This window comes from Haliotis rubra, unplaced genomic scaffold (genome assembly GCF_003918875.1).
Source record: "Haliotis rubra isolate DU_JTF1 unplaced genomic scaffold, ASM391887v1 Scf786, whole genome shotgun sequence".
Lineage (NCBI taxonomy): Eukaryota > Metazoa > Mollusca > Gastropoda > Lepetellida > Haliotidae > Haliotis > Haliotis rubra.
In genome coordinates, this window is record NW_025767508.1 from 51,451 (window position 1) to 66,160 (window position 14,710).

General features: G+C 40.2%; 1 protein-coding gene across 1 annotated transcript; it reads left to right on the forward strand.

The window, feature by feature from the left end:
* Window positions 1-6,664: 6,664 nt before the first annotated feature.
* Window positions 6,665-14,102, forward strand: LOC124261046 (sulfotransferase 1B1-like). Its single transcript, XM_046695368.1, has 7 exons — window positions 6,665-6,822; window positions 10,311-10,481; window positions 11,411-11,567; window positions 12,111-12,292; window positions 12,669-12,772; window positions 13,383-13,563; window positions 13,959-14,102. The coding sequence occupies exons 2-7, from the start codon at window positions 10,319-10,321 to the stop codon at window positions 14,054-14,056; spliced, it is 885 nt and encodes a 294-aa protein (XP_046551324.1). The 5' UTR covers window positions 6,665-6,822; window positions 10,311-10,318; the 3' UTR covers window positions 14,057-14,102.
* Window positions 14,103-14,710: the final 608 nt, after the last annotated feature.

Genomic DNA, 14,710 nt, shown 5'->3' on the forward strand with positions numbered 1-14,710 from the left:
AAAGGCCACGTCCACTGTGGTGTCCTGGACATTGCGATACTGGACACATGCGTCAACGTTAGCCAGGAAACCTTGAATACTCACTGATACGTCAACACTCGTCAGAGGCACTGAAACATGACAGTGAGCAGGCGAGTGGGGTCTATCTCAGAGCCAGTGATAGTGGGCACAGAGTTGATAGAACTCTTTAGTCAAGCATTTCCCATTCCATTTGATCACTTACCACTTACAACTATGTCGGGACCAGTGAGGATTGCGGACTCATGGGTTTGTATCGGAGTCATTCAGGCAACGGTGCCATAAAGGTTGACAGAAAAACAAAACAAAACACACACAAAAACAAACAAACATCGCCGAGTCAGTTTACGATCTTGCAATGATTTTAGCAAATTAACGTCAGTTGCACCACTTGATGACGTTAGTGTTTATGTTATTGGAGTTCTTACACTTTCTTACAAGACAACCTAACCATTTGCCGGAACTGGCTGTAATTCATCATCAGCTAAGATAGCTGTGTGTATACGCCACTATTATATACCCACTTATATCAACTTAGACTTTAGAGAGTGTTCAAAATGGGCAATAAATATATCACAAAGTCTTGTAATTATATTTATTCTCAAACCCATGAACGTGTCATTGAAATACAGTCGTAAGTAACCGTATCCAACTGAGGTTCGTTGAGCAATCGACATGTGTAAATATAGATGCGATGTCCGAGATGCGATGCTATATCCCACCGTCCAAGAACTCAAAGTTTTCCTCCACTTGCAGCAGCAGTTCAACAACATCACAAAAACCGAGATGTAGGCACGTGGCGAATCAAACCCGACACTCCGCCATGACGAAACTACAGACTTATTTTTTGCGTGCAAAGGGACTTGAAAAGAAACGTCATTAAACATTTCACTAACACGTGTCACGTCGCTTGTAGGTTTATTTGTTAGATTGTTGCTTAACGTGACACACGGCAGTCCGTAAATAGTGGAGTCTGGACCAGACAATCGGGTGATTGACTTGATGACATGACGATCTTGGAACCAGACCCCCCGATCCCGTTAGTCACTTCTTACAAGCACGGATTGCTGAAGAACAATTTCTTTACTAGTCTAGCGCTTGTTAGATGTACTGATGTTATTAAAGAAGATTTTGAGACAAAACGTAGGAAAACTAACACCGTTCACCCGGCGTGCAATGTTTGGCTGACGAATGGTGATGTACACATACTGTCTCAACATGATGGAACGGTTTCTTGAACATACAATAATAACGATAAGGGAAGAAATGTTTCTGCCAGTCCAGTAAGAGTGGACGAGACAGGACACGGTCCAGTACTTACCTGTTCGCCCCTCTTGTCCCCTGATCACTAGACCGGAGGGAATCGCCATATTCTCCACCCTACAGCCACACTGACCCCAATACACTACTAACCCGCAACTGCCACCCCGACCCAACAGCTTGTATACCAACGCCTTTATTCCTCAACACACCGATGAGTGACTGGACACAAAGAAGTGTTTTCAATGTTTTTCTGTTGCACTGAGAATATTCTGGCGCGGTGAATCGTATGATTCCATAAAGGAACTCCGAGTAATTTCTTTGCCTATTTATCCAGCTCATTGAGTGTTAGACAGTCATAGTGAATGTTCACAGATCATATTGTATACAAAGATATGCGGTATTTGTGTATTCATTGGCTTGTAAACAGGTTAGTGGTTTTACTTTCAATGTGCTATCTTCTGATTGTGCGCAGGACGTACTCTAAGGGAGCGAGTTCCAGTGTAGTACTGATCACCTTGTGTGAAGGGGCACTGGCGGCCCTGTTGTAGACAGTGCCGTAATGACGGACATAGTGAGTTCCAGTGTAGTACTGATCACCTTGTGTGAAGGGGCACTGGCGGCCCTGTTGTAGACTGCGCCGTAATGACGGACATAGTGACGTTCCTGACAGAAACGTTGGGTCGGGAAATCAGATTCCAGATTTATGTTTTCCTTTAGTCATCACCAGACCCGTTGTTGTAGATCTCAACAATGTGGTAGACGTGTCAGATCTCATTTCAGAATCACATCAGAGTCTGCCATTCGAATATCCTTTTCACCTCGGGACTGACTCTCGTGCTTCAAAACAACGAAATGTCACCAAGAACATGCGTTTTGAAATACACTCCGTTGGAATAATGGTTAAAGTATGTTAAAGAGGGGGAAAATGGATCGCTTGTTTGCTCGTGTTACTACACCCAGAAGCTACATTCCTTCCACAGGTCACGATGACGGGTGGTTATATGTGCAACAAGAGTTGTCTCCCTTTGGCGTCGAAAACAGAGCGCGCACTATTGAATTGGTGGTTCAGTCAAATCAAGTTATAACTGAAATGTTTATATAATACGAAATCGATTTTCTGAAAATTGCCCAATTTGCGGTTGTACGTAAAAGTTAAAAAACTAAGAAGCCGAGAACATAACACCGTGAGATCGGGACACTTGATCAATATTTGCGGTAGAGGTGTTGGCCACGTTTTTGGAGAGTATTGCATAGATTCAAAATCCTTTTCACTAAGCAGACGATTGTGAATGCAATGAATACATTTTTATGCATGTCAATACAATCAATCGCTTCAGTATGTCTATATGTAGACTCTATTTCTGTCCCAAGTCGCCCCTATCCTTCTGGATGCAAAGTGTTATTTTTTCTTAAAATCTAAAAATTGAACGTTGCGCGACAATTACACATAACAGATATGTACAATATTAATTCCCTGTCCGATGGAGAATATTGAAGTGCAAATACTTATGCGGTTTGAAAAGTAGACTCGTTAAAGACAGGAATACTTTCTCCGTTTTTCATCCTACACCGAAAAGGCACTGTGTGGAGATATTACATATTTGGCATCTTCAGGGAAACTGCGAGCGAACAAATTAAAATACTGAACGAACGATATCGGAACGACACATCAATATCTCAAATAGACTAACGGGCAAAAGAAACGATACCAAGTCGAAATCACTGATATTACAAACCACCATTGTGAAAAAGGACAGTGAATTTTAATAATAGGTGTATGGGCAACATGAACTCGGTCATTTCATTGGAGTAGCAGCAATAACAAGTCCATTGAGTCAGTGTATAAATGAAGGAATGAAGTGTCCAGTATTCGATCACAGATGTAAACAATACAACATACGTGGTCAGTGTCTGGTATGCCCACTGTGGGCATCAACTCTACGACGTGCTGAGAACGTCAGACGCCGTATACCTTGAGGGGTCCTTTGCCATTCCTCTTGAAGGGCTTGGACAAGCTGACGTCGGTTATAACGGCCCCAGCACGAATCTGACGATCCAAATGGTCGCACAAGTGTTCAATTGGTGACATTGACGTGGAGGGCCAAGGAAACACATTGATGTTGTTTCTTTGTAGAAAATCCATGACAATATGTGCTGTATGAGGACGCGCGTTGTCCTGCTGGAACATGATCCGGTTACGGCGTTGGCGTAGGAATGGTAGCACAATCGGACGCATAATTTGATCAATGTATCGTTGAGCAGTGAGATTACCATCCACCACAACAAGATCTGTCTTCATACCGTCACATATGCCGCCCCAAACCATGACACTCCGCCACCAACGGTTCCACTGCCTGTACACAGAAACGTTGCACACGTTCTCAACGGCGTCTGTTGACACGAGCCCTACCATCATTCCTGAACAGCTGGAACCTGCTCTCGTCTGAGACCATCACTCTCTGCCACTATCTACTTTCTGTTTTGCCACTGGCGAACTGTGCGTGCCCATCGAAGACGTTGATTTTGATGTTAAAGCGTCAGCCGTACACCACGGTAGGGTCCGTAGGCGCGGATACCGTCGTGCTGCTGTTCGTTGACTGATAGGATGTCCAAGCCCAGTCGCTGCTGATGACGTCACAGGTAGGAAACGGTTTCTTCCACTTCTTGGCCAGTCTACTGTCCGCCCTGTTTGCCTGCAGCGTGTCATCAGCCTCGTGATGGCTAGACGTGTACAGCCCAAGGTCGCTGCTACATGTGCATGAGTGGCACCCATCTGTACCATCCCAATGTCTCTCTCTGGATTCCTGCGATAATCAGGGCATGGTCGCTGAAGTTGACTTGAAGGTCTGATGTCGAGGAAGTTTTGTGTGCACTCTTATACCCCAATGATGCACGTGCTTCAAGCAATCCGTTCACGAGACTTTCGTGCTTCACGACCTGTTGTAGTGACTTGATTGTTTACAGGCCACTACAATATGGCTGGAATATTGTCATAGAATATGAGTCCGGGATAGAAAGGTGATTGAGTGAGTTAATATTTAACGTCACATCGGCAATATTTCAGCCATAGCGTGACGAAAACAATTCATACAATAAAAAGCGAAAACATTTTGAAGATTAAAACCTGTCGATGATGAACAGTAAAAATACTAGAGAATCACAGATATGCATGTAAAACTAGTGAGTTAAACTAAAACATGTTTATTAAAGAAGACAATACAGAATAAAACACGGGCTATAGATCGCCAACAACTGAAGGTAGATCACCATACTAGGAACCATGGGGACTTACATTACTTTTGCTACCTGCACGGACCCTAGCTGGATGGGATAGAAAAGGGCTCCAGCAAAAAGCAGTCTAAGCAAACTTAGGCTCAGTATTATTCGTTCGCCCAAACACAACATTTTTCATGACAAATGTCAGGGAAGCGTTGTGGCGATTGTTTTAAGCTCATAACTACTTACAAAATTTGAGTTCGAGTCCAAATTATCAAATTCAATTTTAGTGTCGTTTCTTTTGCCCGTTAGTTTAGATTTGTATGCCTATGTTTAACGTTATACATTCAGTATATCAAATGGCTAAACAATCAGTATAAAATATGGCTTGCCATAGACGACGAAAATTGATTTTCCGCTATAGTGTCAAACGACGACAGAGAGGCCACACGCTCATAAAGATAAGGGGGCATAACTCCGCTGTGCTTGACACTTGGTCGTTGTACCTGAACCAGAGTATTCCTATACAACGATCTACACTGTAACTGGATACGTTTTGCTAGTATCACAAACTATAAAAATGATGAAATCGTACAATATGAGAAAGGGCGTAATAGCGAATTGAATGGCCTTATCGAATAGGTAAATTACCTCTTAGATTCCCATAATCTCTTGTTTTGTAAATGTATCATATTGCACCATTAATAACAGAATAACAGCCTTATCATCACGTGTAATAACATTGCTGAAAAAAACGACACCATTTTAGTTGACGTGAAGGCTTGTTTTATGTATTTGGCAAGGTCGGAGAAAGACGACATTGGTATGTTGATATATATCTTACCTAATTTTCGTTCAAAGAGTCAAAGGCTCATCTGTATATATCAGTATAAACCTTTCACAAATAGTTTGAATAATACTGAAACCTTTTGAACACACTTCTCCAAATCATTACATATTACATCATGCGATCATTTCTGTAATGCTCGATGTCATTAATGTCACCTCCACCTTGGACAAGGACGCATCAGAGAACCAGTTTTTCCAGTTTGTGAAAAAGCTTTTGTCTGCACCATACCCGTGTAGCCTACCCATGAATAAACTATTATGTAACTATAAGGTAATGGGACACAGTGTGAGATCCGTCACATCCGGGCCTAAGTCAGGCCCGTTCAGAGGAAGAATAACCTAAGTCTTAGCTAGGTCTTTTTTTTGCATAAATCATGCATATTCAACACGCTGTAATTCTGAAAAATATTAATGTATCAACGTGATATTTCACCACAATCTAGGTCTCAACATGACGTTCAGTGGGGTATTATAATGTCAAAACAACCTAAGTCTCACTTAGGTCGTTCTGCTTCGCAACCCTTCATATGTATCTGAATACAACTGTGTCACAAACATGGTGAAGAGATACACAGAGACGTCCGGGGGATACCTGTGTGTAAGCTGTGAAGGTAGTAGATTAAATTCATTGTCTTGTATATCTTATACAGTCTTCACTCTTACTAGTACTCATCAAGAAATTGAACTTTGTGTTTATTACACTTTATCATAAGTCAGTGTTCCTCATTGTGTGGCAATGTTCCAAGTGTATAACATCGCGTAATAGGGGTCAGTGGTATGCTATATTCTTGAAAGTACTGGAAGATCTTCTATTGTCTTTTTCGTAGGCACGTGAGGGGATCTATCTTATGACAAGCATTGTGTGTGTGATGATACTTATCCCCTGGACTACCTTGCCTAGGTCCTCCTTGGGGGTTGGTTGCTGTCGCAGAGAGGTGGATATTTTCATCACTGGCTTTACTGCCATGATTTTTGCTTTCGTATTATATTAATTTCATTGAGAAGATGGACAAACCTTTACAAATGCCATATTACGTTACATGTTTTTGGAAATTGGAAATATTACAGATTAACTGACCACGTTTCACCATCTTAAATCTGCCAAAGGTCACACTGATAATGAGCATCGGACATAATCGAAGACCAGTATCCCTTAAGCTATCAGAGCCAAGATGCAAAGCGTTTAGCTGTATTGTATGTTTATATTCCACGTTGGTCAAATCACGCTCGTGCCAAATACACCTTCGTGGCATAATCGCACCTGGATATTGCATTCACATGCACGCGACTGTGAATACTGCTACACTCACTCGGACCACGAACATGGATTGCAAGGCACAGATACCAAAGGTAAGTCACCATCAGCAGAGTCACTTGAAAGATGACATGGTACCGTCACAATACTCTGAAGCTACTGTCAACAATTCTACAGTCTCTCAGACAGCCGACGTGTTTTGGTAGTTACTGCTACACAAGGTAAGTGACCAGTACTACCCAGTTGAAAAGCTATATTACTAAACTGGAAGCTTGAAAACACATTACATAGATAGAGGATACTAAACGACCTTCAGTGTAATACCATATTTATTAAACGAGTTAAACATTTGATTCTAAATCTTTCACGAGCTTAATAAAAATGGTATTTCACGGAAGTGAGTTTAGTATTCTGTTTATCACTCTCCAACATAAATTGATAGAAACTGCCAACGTAGTGTTATGACTCTCAGCTTTCCACGAATCAAACAAGGTCTAATACCATTGTGACAGAGGTATTAGCATTGTGAAGTCATAACTGTAAACCATTACGACGTCATACGTCTAGCGGTATTACACTAGTGTAATATTGCTGTAACAAATATCACAGTGCAGTATCACCCACGGGCGAGTAATAAATAAAAAAGTAACAGTAAAATCGAACTATTAAAAATATGTTCCCTATGAATATATTTATGTTCTCTATCTTAGTAGGGACCTTCATGTTTTAGCATGAAACCCACAATGTTTCTGTCAGACAAACCCAGACTAAACACCCCCACCCCCACCCCTTGTCCACAAGTAATTAGATATCACTAGCTAATCTACTAAAAAAAGTACTGTAGGAAATAGAAAAAAAACTGTTTTAGGCTGTTACTCTGTATCCCTACAATTTACACAACTGCAAATAGCATATGGCGAAATAACCCACTTCGGCCTAACTTGGCATTCAGTGGGATGCGTAATAGGATATCCAGAAAAGCATGTTTACTCGTAAAATCGGGCAAAACTTAGAAAAAGTACGAATAGATGCTGAAAACAATAGATCAGACTATCAGATGGCAATTAGGTCGCTCAGCCAGATATGACGACCGACCGTCGACTCACCTGGCATGAAATGCATGTGCTGCCTACAGGCACAAGGGGTCATCTCAAAGGTATTTTGTGCTTATCCATGTGTGTTGACTATGCCTCATCTATTGATTAACATCTTACGTGTCTTCCTTTCATAAAGTTTATGTTGAGATATGTATAAGAGTATGATACCTGATAACCATAGAAACACATCGTATTAAATGTCTCAAAATATATAGTGTGGCATGACCACCCGATCGCGAAGATCGACAGGACTGGATATTATTTGTAAATTGTTATGACATGCCGTGTACTTCCCCAGTATAATTGCCCTAAAGGATTATCTCATCTTAGCTGATATCTCTATCCCCCAGGCCGATCCAAACGATCGTCTGCGACACCCGTCCAGGTTTTGCTTTTGAGACGAACCCTCCTATCTGTTTCTTTTTATGGTGACAGTGAAACTCCATGGTAGCTACATCCTTAATAGTTTCAGCATGAAAGTTATTAATTTTTACACCAGCTATCGTTTATAATGAAGCTACGTCTAATTTCAAATTGGGCATTTAAGCAGTGTCCTTTGTAATACAATATCGTCGCACACTACTTTGCATAAACCCATGGCCTGTTCCAAATAAATCGTTTTGGACTTAGAAAAACACCGCTTTGCTCATTTCTGCACTCATCTCTCCTCAGTAAAGTCCTTTTTCTACGTGTCCTATCTCCCTCCACTGAGACTGTAGTTAGGCCGAAATTAGTTTAACAGATATTTCACACTTTCACATTTCCGACAGTACTTTAGTGATTTAATGACATTGTGTATTAATCTCAAACGTCCCTCTCAGACAGGTGAGCGTAGCTCTAGTGATTAAATGGCATTGTGTATTAATCTCAAACGTCCCTCTCAGCCAGGTGAGCGTAGTTCTAGTGATGTAATGGCATTGTGCATTAATCTCAAATGGCCCTCTCAGCCAGGTGAGCGTAGTTCTAGAAGAACAAGGCGTAACATGACACTGAAGAGAACATGTTAGCGTGGCATTGTAAGGGCGCAAACAATCCAGACAGATGACATAGATTGGGAATAGTGAAAGTTTGAGATGACATGATTAGTTGTAAGTCATGCATTGAAAAACATTCGTATATGCGGCATGGAATGGTCTGAATTAATATTCCGATTTCAGGGAGTATACACTAAACGCCAAAAGAAATGTTACCCTCCTTCCTTAATGACGGAGGTACCTATCTTCAGCTGGCGTTGTGATGCATAGACGTCCACTGCTTGGTCTGTCTATGGTGACCACAGTCTGTCTGTAGCGCTGACTTATAACCGTGACACGGTGGCATCCGAGGACGGTGGCAACAGGATTGCATGTCGACTCCATCTGCACGATCCCAATATCTCTTTCTCTCTATTCAGCTGTTAATCTTCGGGCTCAGGGAACATAAACAAACATCGAGGGTACATCAGCCCATGTCCCCCTCGACACCAGTGAATAACCTATAGTTTAAACAGAAAATGGAAAAAATGTTACTTTGCTTGCAAAATTGTTAACATTGATAATTTTAGATGCTTTTTCACAATATTAAAGACACGTTTTACTTGTTTCACTAATGCAAATCAGCAGAAAATGTTTTCAAAGACTGAAATTATAGGAATGATTCTGTTACAATTTTATACACTCTACAACAGTTGTTTCTTGTTTTAATAGTTGAATAATGGTGACTTAAAATGGTTTATCTTTGTCTCAAGCAGAATTTTATTTCAACTTTTCTTTTGGACATCTGTTAATCACTGTTATTGGTTTATTTCGGCATGGTCGAAAATAGGACAATTTAAGGTGCATTTCACCTAAATATAAATGCATTTGAGAATACTTTTTTGTGATTTGCATAAAGCTGTGTTTTTTCGGCCTTCTTGTAAACTAATGCCTTCAAACATATCTTTGATAGTTTTTAAGTAATTCATAATGGTAGGAGGGTAACGTTTCTCTTGGCGTTTAGTGTAGTTCACTCCCTTTGCAGCGCCTTACCAAGTATGGCTAACGTACCTGCAGGTGCCTATGATCTTTTGTCCCGGAGTCACTATGTGGCTGGAATAATGCCATTGTGACGTAAAACCCAACTCAAATGAACTCTTGTCCCGCACATCGTCCGTGGTGGGAAAGACCACTGGGCATGGTTGACCAATGCGCTCTCTCAGTGTCTTACTGGTAGAGGTGGTCAGTTACGTGACGTCAGGCACGAGTGTTATCGTCTGACAAACAGGTAATGTTTCCGGTGTGCTGGGGCGAGTCTTGGTAAGTATTAGGGAAGCAGTCCACCATATATGCTCTCTAACTGTTAGCTTTGTCAAACTAGAGATGTGTTTCCAAACGTTTAGCCTAATATGATACTTAGCTGTGCGTTGTTGCACAAAAAAGACAAAAGCAACCTACTTTTGAGCGATAGTTTCCTTGTCCCAGACAATTTTTAAAATTTTTGATGTTGTATGTCCAGTTCTTCTCATCTGAAAAATGGTAAAAATCTTGGTACTTTATTCATAGAAATATTTCAAAGGTTTCATTGAAATTACCTGTGTTTAAATTATAAGAATAATACCTTGGAGATGTTCACATTATTCTTAACGGGTGTTCCAGGAGAGGACATGTCAACTCGAGCTGAAGAAGGGATGAGGGCTGGCTTCAGTCTAAAACTGACTATGTTTGAAGATATGGTGGTTCCATGTGGTATCATCCCCATTCTGTCCTCCTTCAGGACCCGTGAAGTACGAGATGACGACATCTTTCTGTGTACATATCCTAAATCAGGTAAATACCCGTGACTATATATATTCATATGTTGTGTTTCACGATGGAAGGCACTCTCCTACCCAGAGTTCCATGCGGCAAAAATGTGACGATTCGTCACATCTTGCAATGTCCATTCAATATAATGTACACATTTCGTTTACACTTTATTTGTGACGAGTCTACACATCTATCTAAACATCTTTAATAGAATGGTTTAGTTTCACTGAGAAAATATCCAAACACATGTAACACTATTTCGATTTTCGTAGCGATCCTTTGTTTACATAGGTTGTACGGCTCCACGTGCTGTCATCAAAGCTGATGGAGAGCAAACGATGCAGCCAGTTTGATATCTAAATATGTACCGTCATAGACCTTACTGTCGCATTTGTGGAAGAATATATATGTAACAATGTAAAACATTATGAAGAGAGAGCCGAAAAGCTTTCGTGAGTCCAGTCTCTTCTTATTATGAATATGCGCGTTTGTTTACAAACAAGAGAAAAGTCCGGTCACGTGATATGCAAATTAACCTGTGGCAGTGATGTTATGCGAAGTCATCGCTGTGCCGGAGTGTGGATAGAAGGATTAGATGTTTCTTTTCTACTCCAGACCTAGTCAAACTAATTCAAATAATGTGTTTTTTAGTCTTAGTCAAATCAAATGAAACAATGTGGTTTCCATCGTAGCAGAAAATACAGCTGACTCAATTTAACAAAATGGATGTATAGTTCAAAACCATATGGCACAAATACGACGTGTGCCATAATTATTTCAGGGAAATTGTTGACATGAAGTCAAACAATAGGTCTTCACACAGTAGAGACCACGCACGTGTGGTTGTAATGCTATGTCGTATAACATGTCAGTTTGCTGAGGGTCACATAGGATGACATACGGCCTAATGCAGTGTGCTGATGCCTATCATCCAGTTCTCAACTCTACAGGTACCCACTGGACATGGGAGATTCTCAACATGATCGTTAAAGGCGAAGCGAAGTACACAGAGCATTGGCTGGGTTCTTCCTATATTGACCAACGCAATGAAGATGTCATAGATGCCATTGCTTCTCCGAGGATCTTGACAACCCACATGATACCACGGTGACTATAACATTCATTATGAAGTTCCTTTGATATAAGCCTTTGAAAACTGCTGCATCAAAGATAGTTATGTCTCATGCATACGAGATGAGTCTTCAAGTGAACCTGTTCATACAAAGCGACATGTACACTCAATCTGAATCGTGTAGGGGGTACTTGCCTTGACTAATTTGTTATTGTAAAGGCTGTATTTTACGTGAGTGTAACCTTACCTGTGCAGTATTCTTAACATAAAGGAAATGTTATGTTACTGTTTTATCCGTCGTATAAAAAATATTTTCAGCAGGTTCTTTTATTATGGTCTCGTTACGACTTTACACGGAATTCAATCACGTGCAACCTCTCGCACGTGAAACATATTGTATGATCTAAAATCTAAAGGATCAAATGTTTTTCACTTATCTCTAAGGGTATCGCTGAGGCCTTAGGATGGTAACTTATGTTTTAAAGTGATGTGTGTTGATAATATATCGGAGCCAGATAGTTTTATCACTTTTCTTGTTTGATAGTTTTATCTCCATGGCAACTGATTGATTGTTCCAGCATTCTACCAAGAGCAATTTGGGAACGAAAGTGTCGTATAATCAACGTACAGCGAAATCCGAAGGATGTTGCAGTGTCCTACTTCTTCCAGTCAACTAATCAGAACTGGATGAATGAATCAGCAGGGCCGTCTTTCACTGGTTCCTGGGATAACTTCTTAGATGCATTTATCAAGGGAAACAGTTAAGTTCAATGTACCACAACCACAAACCAACATCTAGGCTCTGAAATGAACATATTTTACAGAAAGAAGGGTTAAAAATAATAATCATAAAAAATAATGAAAATGAGATCAGAAAGTTTCTCCATTTTAGGAAACTGTGGAAATCTAGACTTGCCACATATTTCTAGACTTGTTTCGAGGTTATCTATCACCAGGGTCCCGATCCACAAAACGTTCGTAGCGTTACGACATTTGTAAGCCTATGGTTAACGACAGGTCGTAACGTTGCGAACGCTTCAGCAAACATCCAAAAATTGTACTAGAAGTATCGGTTCCTGTTGAGGCCCATTGTTCTGTTTTGTCCGAAAATATAATGTGGGCTACATAAATTTCAGTACCCAATGACTCTGCGTTTGATCACACCCTGTCATGGAACAAGGTTCCAGGAGATTACCCAGATGTTCCCTTTCTTCAGCTACATTATGAAGACTTGAAGAAAGTGAGTGATGTCAAATATAATGACAACATATATCATACTTTTCATGGTTTGGCACACCATTCCGTCAAATGACAATTTACTCAGGGTCAGTCCACAGTTCGTTTGACTTTCTAAAAGCCCTTCTCCAATCGGCTATTCATTCAAATCTATCATCTATCATGAAGTTATACATCCTTGGTAATCACTATCATGTCATAAAGCCATTAAATGACACACATTGTCAGATGGAACCTCACACAGCAAAGCCCTTCACCTTAAAAAATCATCCTCTGGGTCTTTGACTTTGAACTTTAAAATGTGACCTTGAACTTTAAATGTGGCAAGAATACTTAAAAATCGAAAGTGTTTAACCACACTATTTGCATCTGCATTTCATGTTGACATGGCAACGTTTTCATTAATGTTTATTATTGAAGAAAATGTCAAAGTAGCCTGATAATGTTTATGAAATAGGACTACGAGATTGAACATAAACTTTCTCGCTTGATGCCTCAGCGTAACATGTACAATGTTTCATCAACCATTATGTCGATTATTTAGATGCACAGCGACTGAATTGGATATTTTAAAATGTTTGAACAAATATTTGTTACAATAAATCGTTTTTCAGAATGCAGTGAAAGTGGTTAAACAGTTGGCTGAGTTCATTCTGCATCCTCTCCCTGACAAGGTTTATGAAGAAATTGCAGAAGCATGCGGGTTTACAAAGCTGAAACACGCCCACACGTGTCTGAAAAAACCAATGTTTTCTACCCCATGGAAAGAAGGGTCTCCTGGTCATTTCAGGAAAGGTAGGATCTCTTAGAACAGTGTGAGTGAGTGAGTTATGTGTTCTGTGTTTTTCTGATATTGCGTTTACTAATTATGAGTTCATTGGAAATAATATTCAAGTAAAATAACTTTCCTCTAAGGAGAAGTGACATGTAAAGATTTATCCATTCTTTCAGGTGAGACCCGTGAAGGTCATGGTTAAAATATTGATCTTCAGTAACCCATGGTTGTCGTAAGAGGCGACTAACGGGATCGGGTGTTCAGGCTCGCTGACATGTCATCAGTTCCCAATTGCGCAGATCGATGCTGTTGATCACTGGACTGTCTGTTCCAGACTCGATTATTTACAGACCTCCGCCATATAGCTAGAATGTTGCTGGGTGCGGCGTAAAACTAAACTCACTCACTCTTTCAGGTGAAACTGGCGACTGGAAGCACTGGTTTACAGTTGCTCAGAGTGAAAGGTTTGACAGAATCTACCAACAGAAGTTTCATCGAACATTTCCATACTGAATGTTACTCCTCTAGGTCTGTTTTCGTCCTTCACATCCACCCAACAATTGATTTAGTTACACATATACATCATTCAGTATCTGAGTAAGTTGCTGATCTACACATGCATTGTTACCATAATGTAATGAGAATGTTCATGTGACAGCCTAAAAATGTGATGATATAAAGTGATGCATTAAAATGTCAATATATAATAAATTATTAAATATTGTCTTCATTCAATGCTTACACGTGATGTCCATCCTTCTTCCCAGCATTGTTAGCTGGTTCAGGGGTTCAATGTTCAATGTCCAGGGGGACAGATATTTGATTGTCATTCAATGTCCACAGACTACTAATTACAGACGAGTGATTATAACTGTAATAATCATAGATGAAATTTCCATTATCAATATTCAATAATTTGCTCATGACCAGATCTACACCATTAAAGGATAACTGTTCAGTGTCCAGTGGCACGCTGTAATAACGTCACATGTATTCGACATCATGAATGTGTTTATTCACTATGTAAGATTAATTTGTTGAATTAGTGAATGAAAATATAATTTTAGTTCGATTGCAATGATCAAACTGTTCTACATTACACATTAAATTGTGTGATGTGCAGAATGAGGCAGATTAAATGCTTGATTTGCATTTTAGAATATGCTA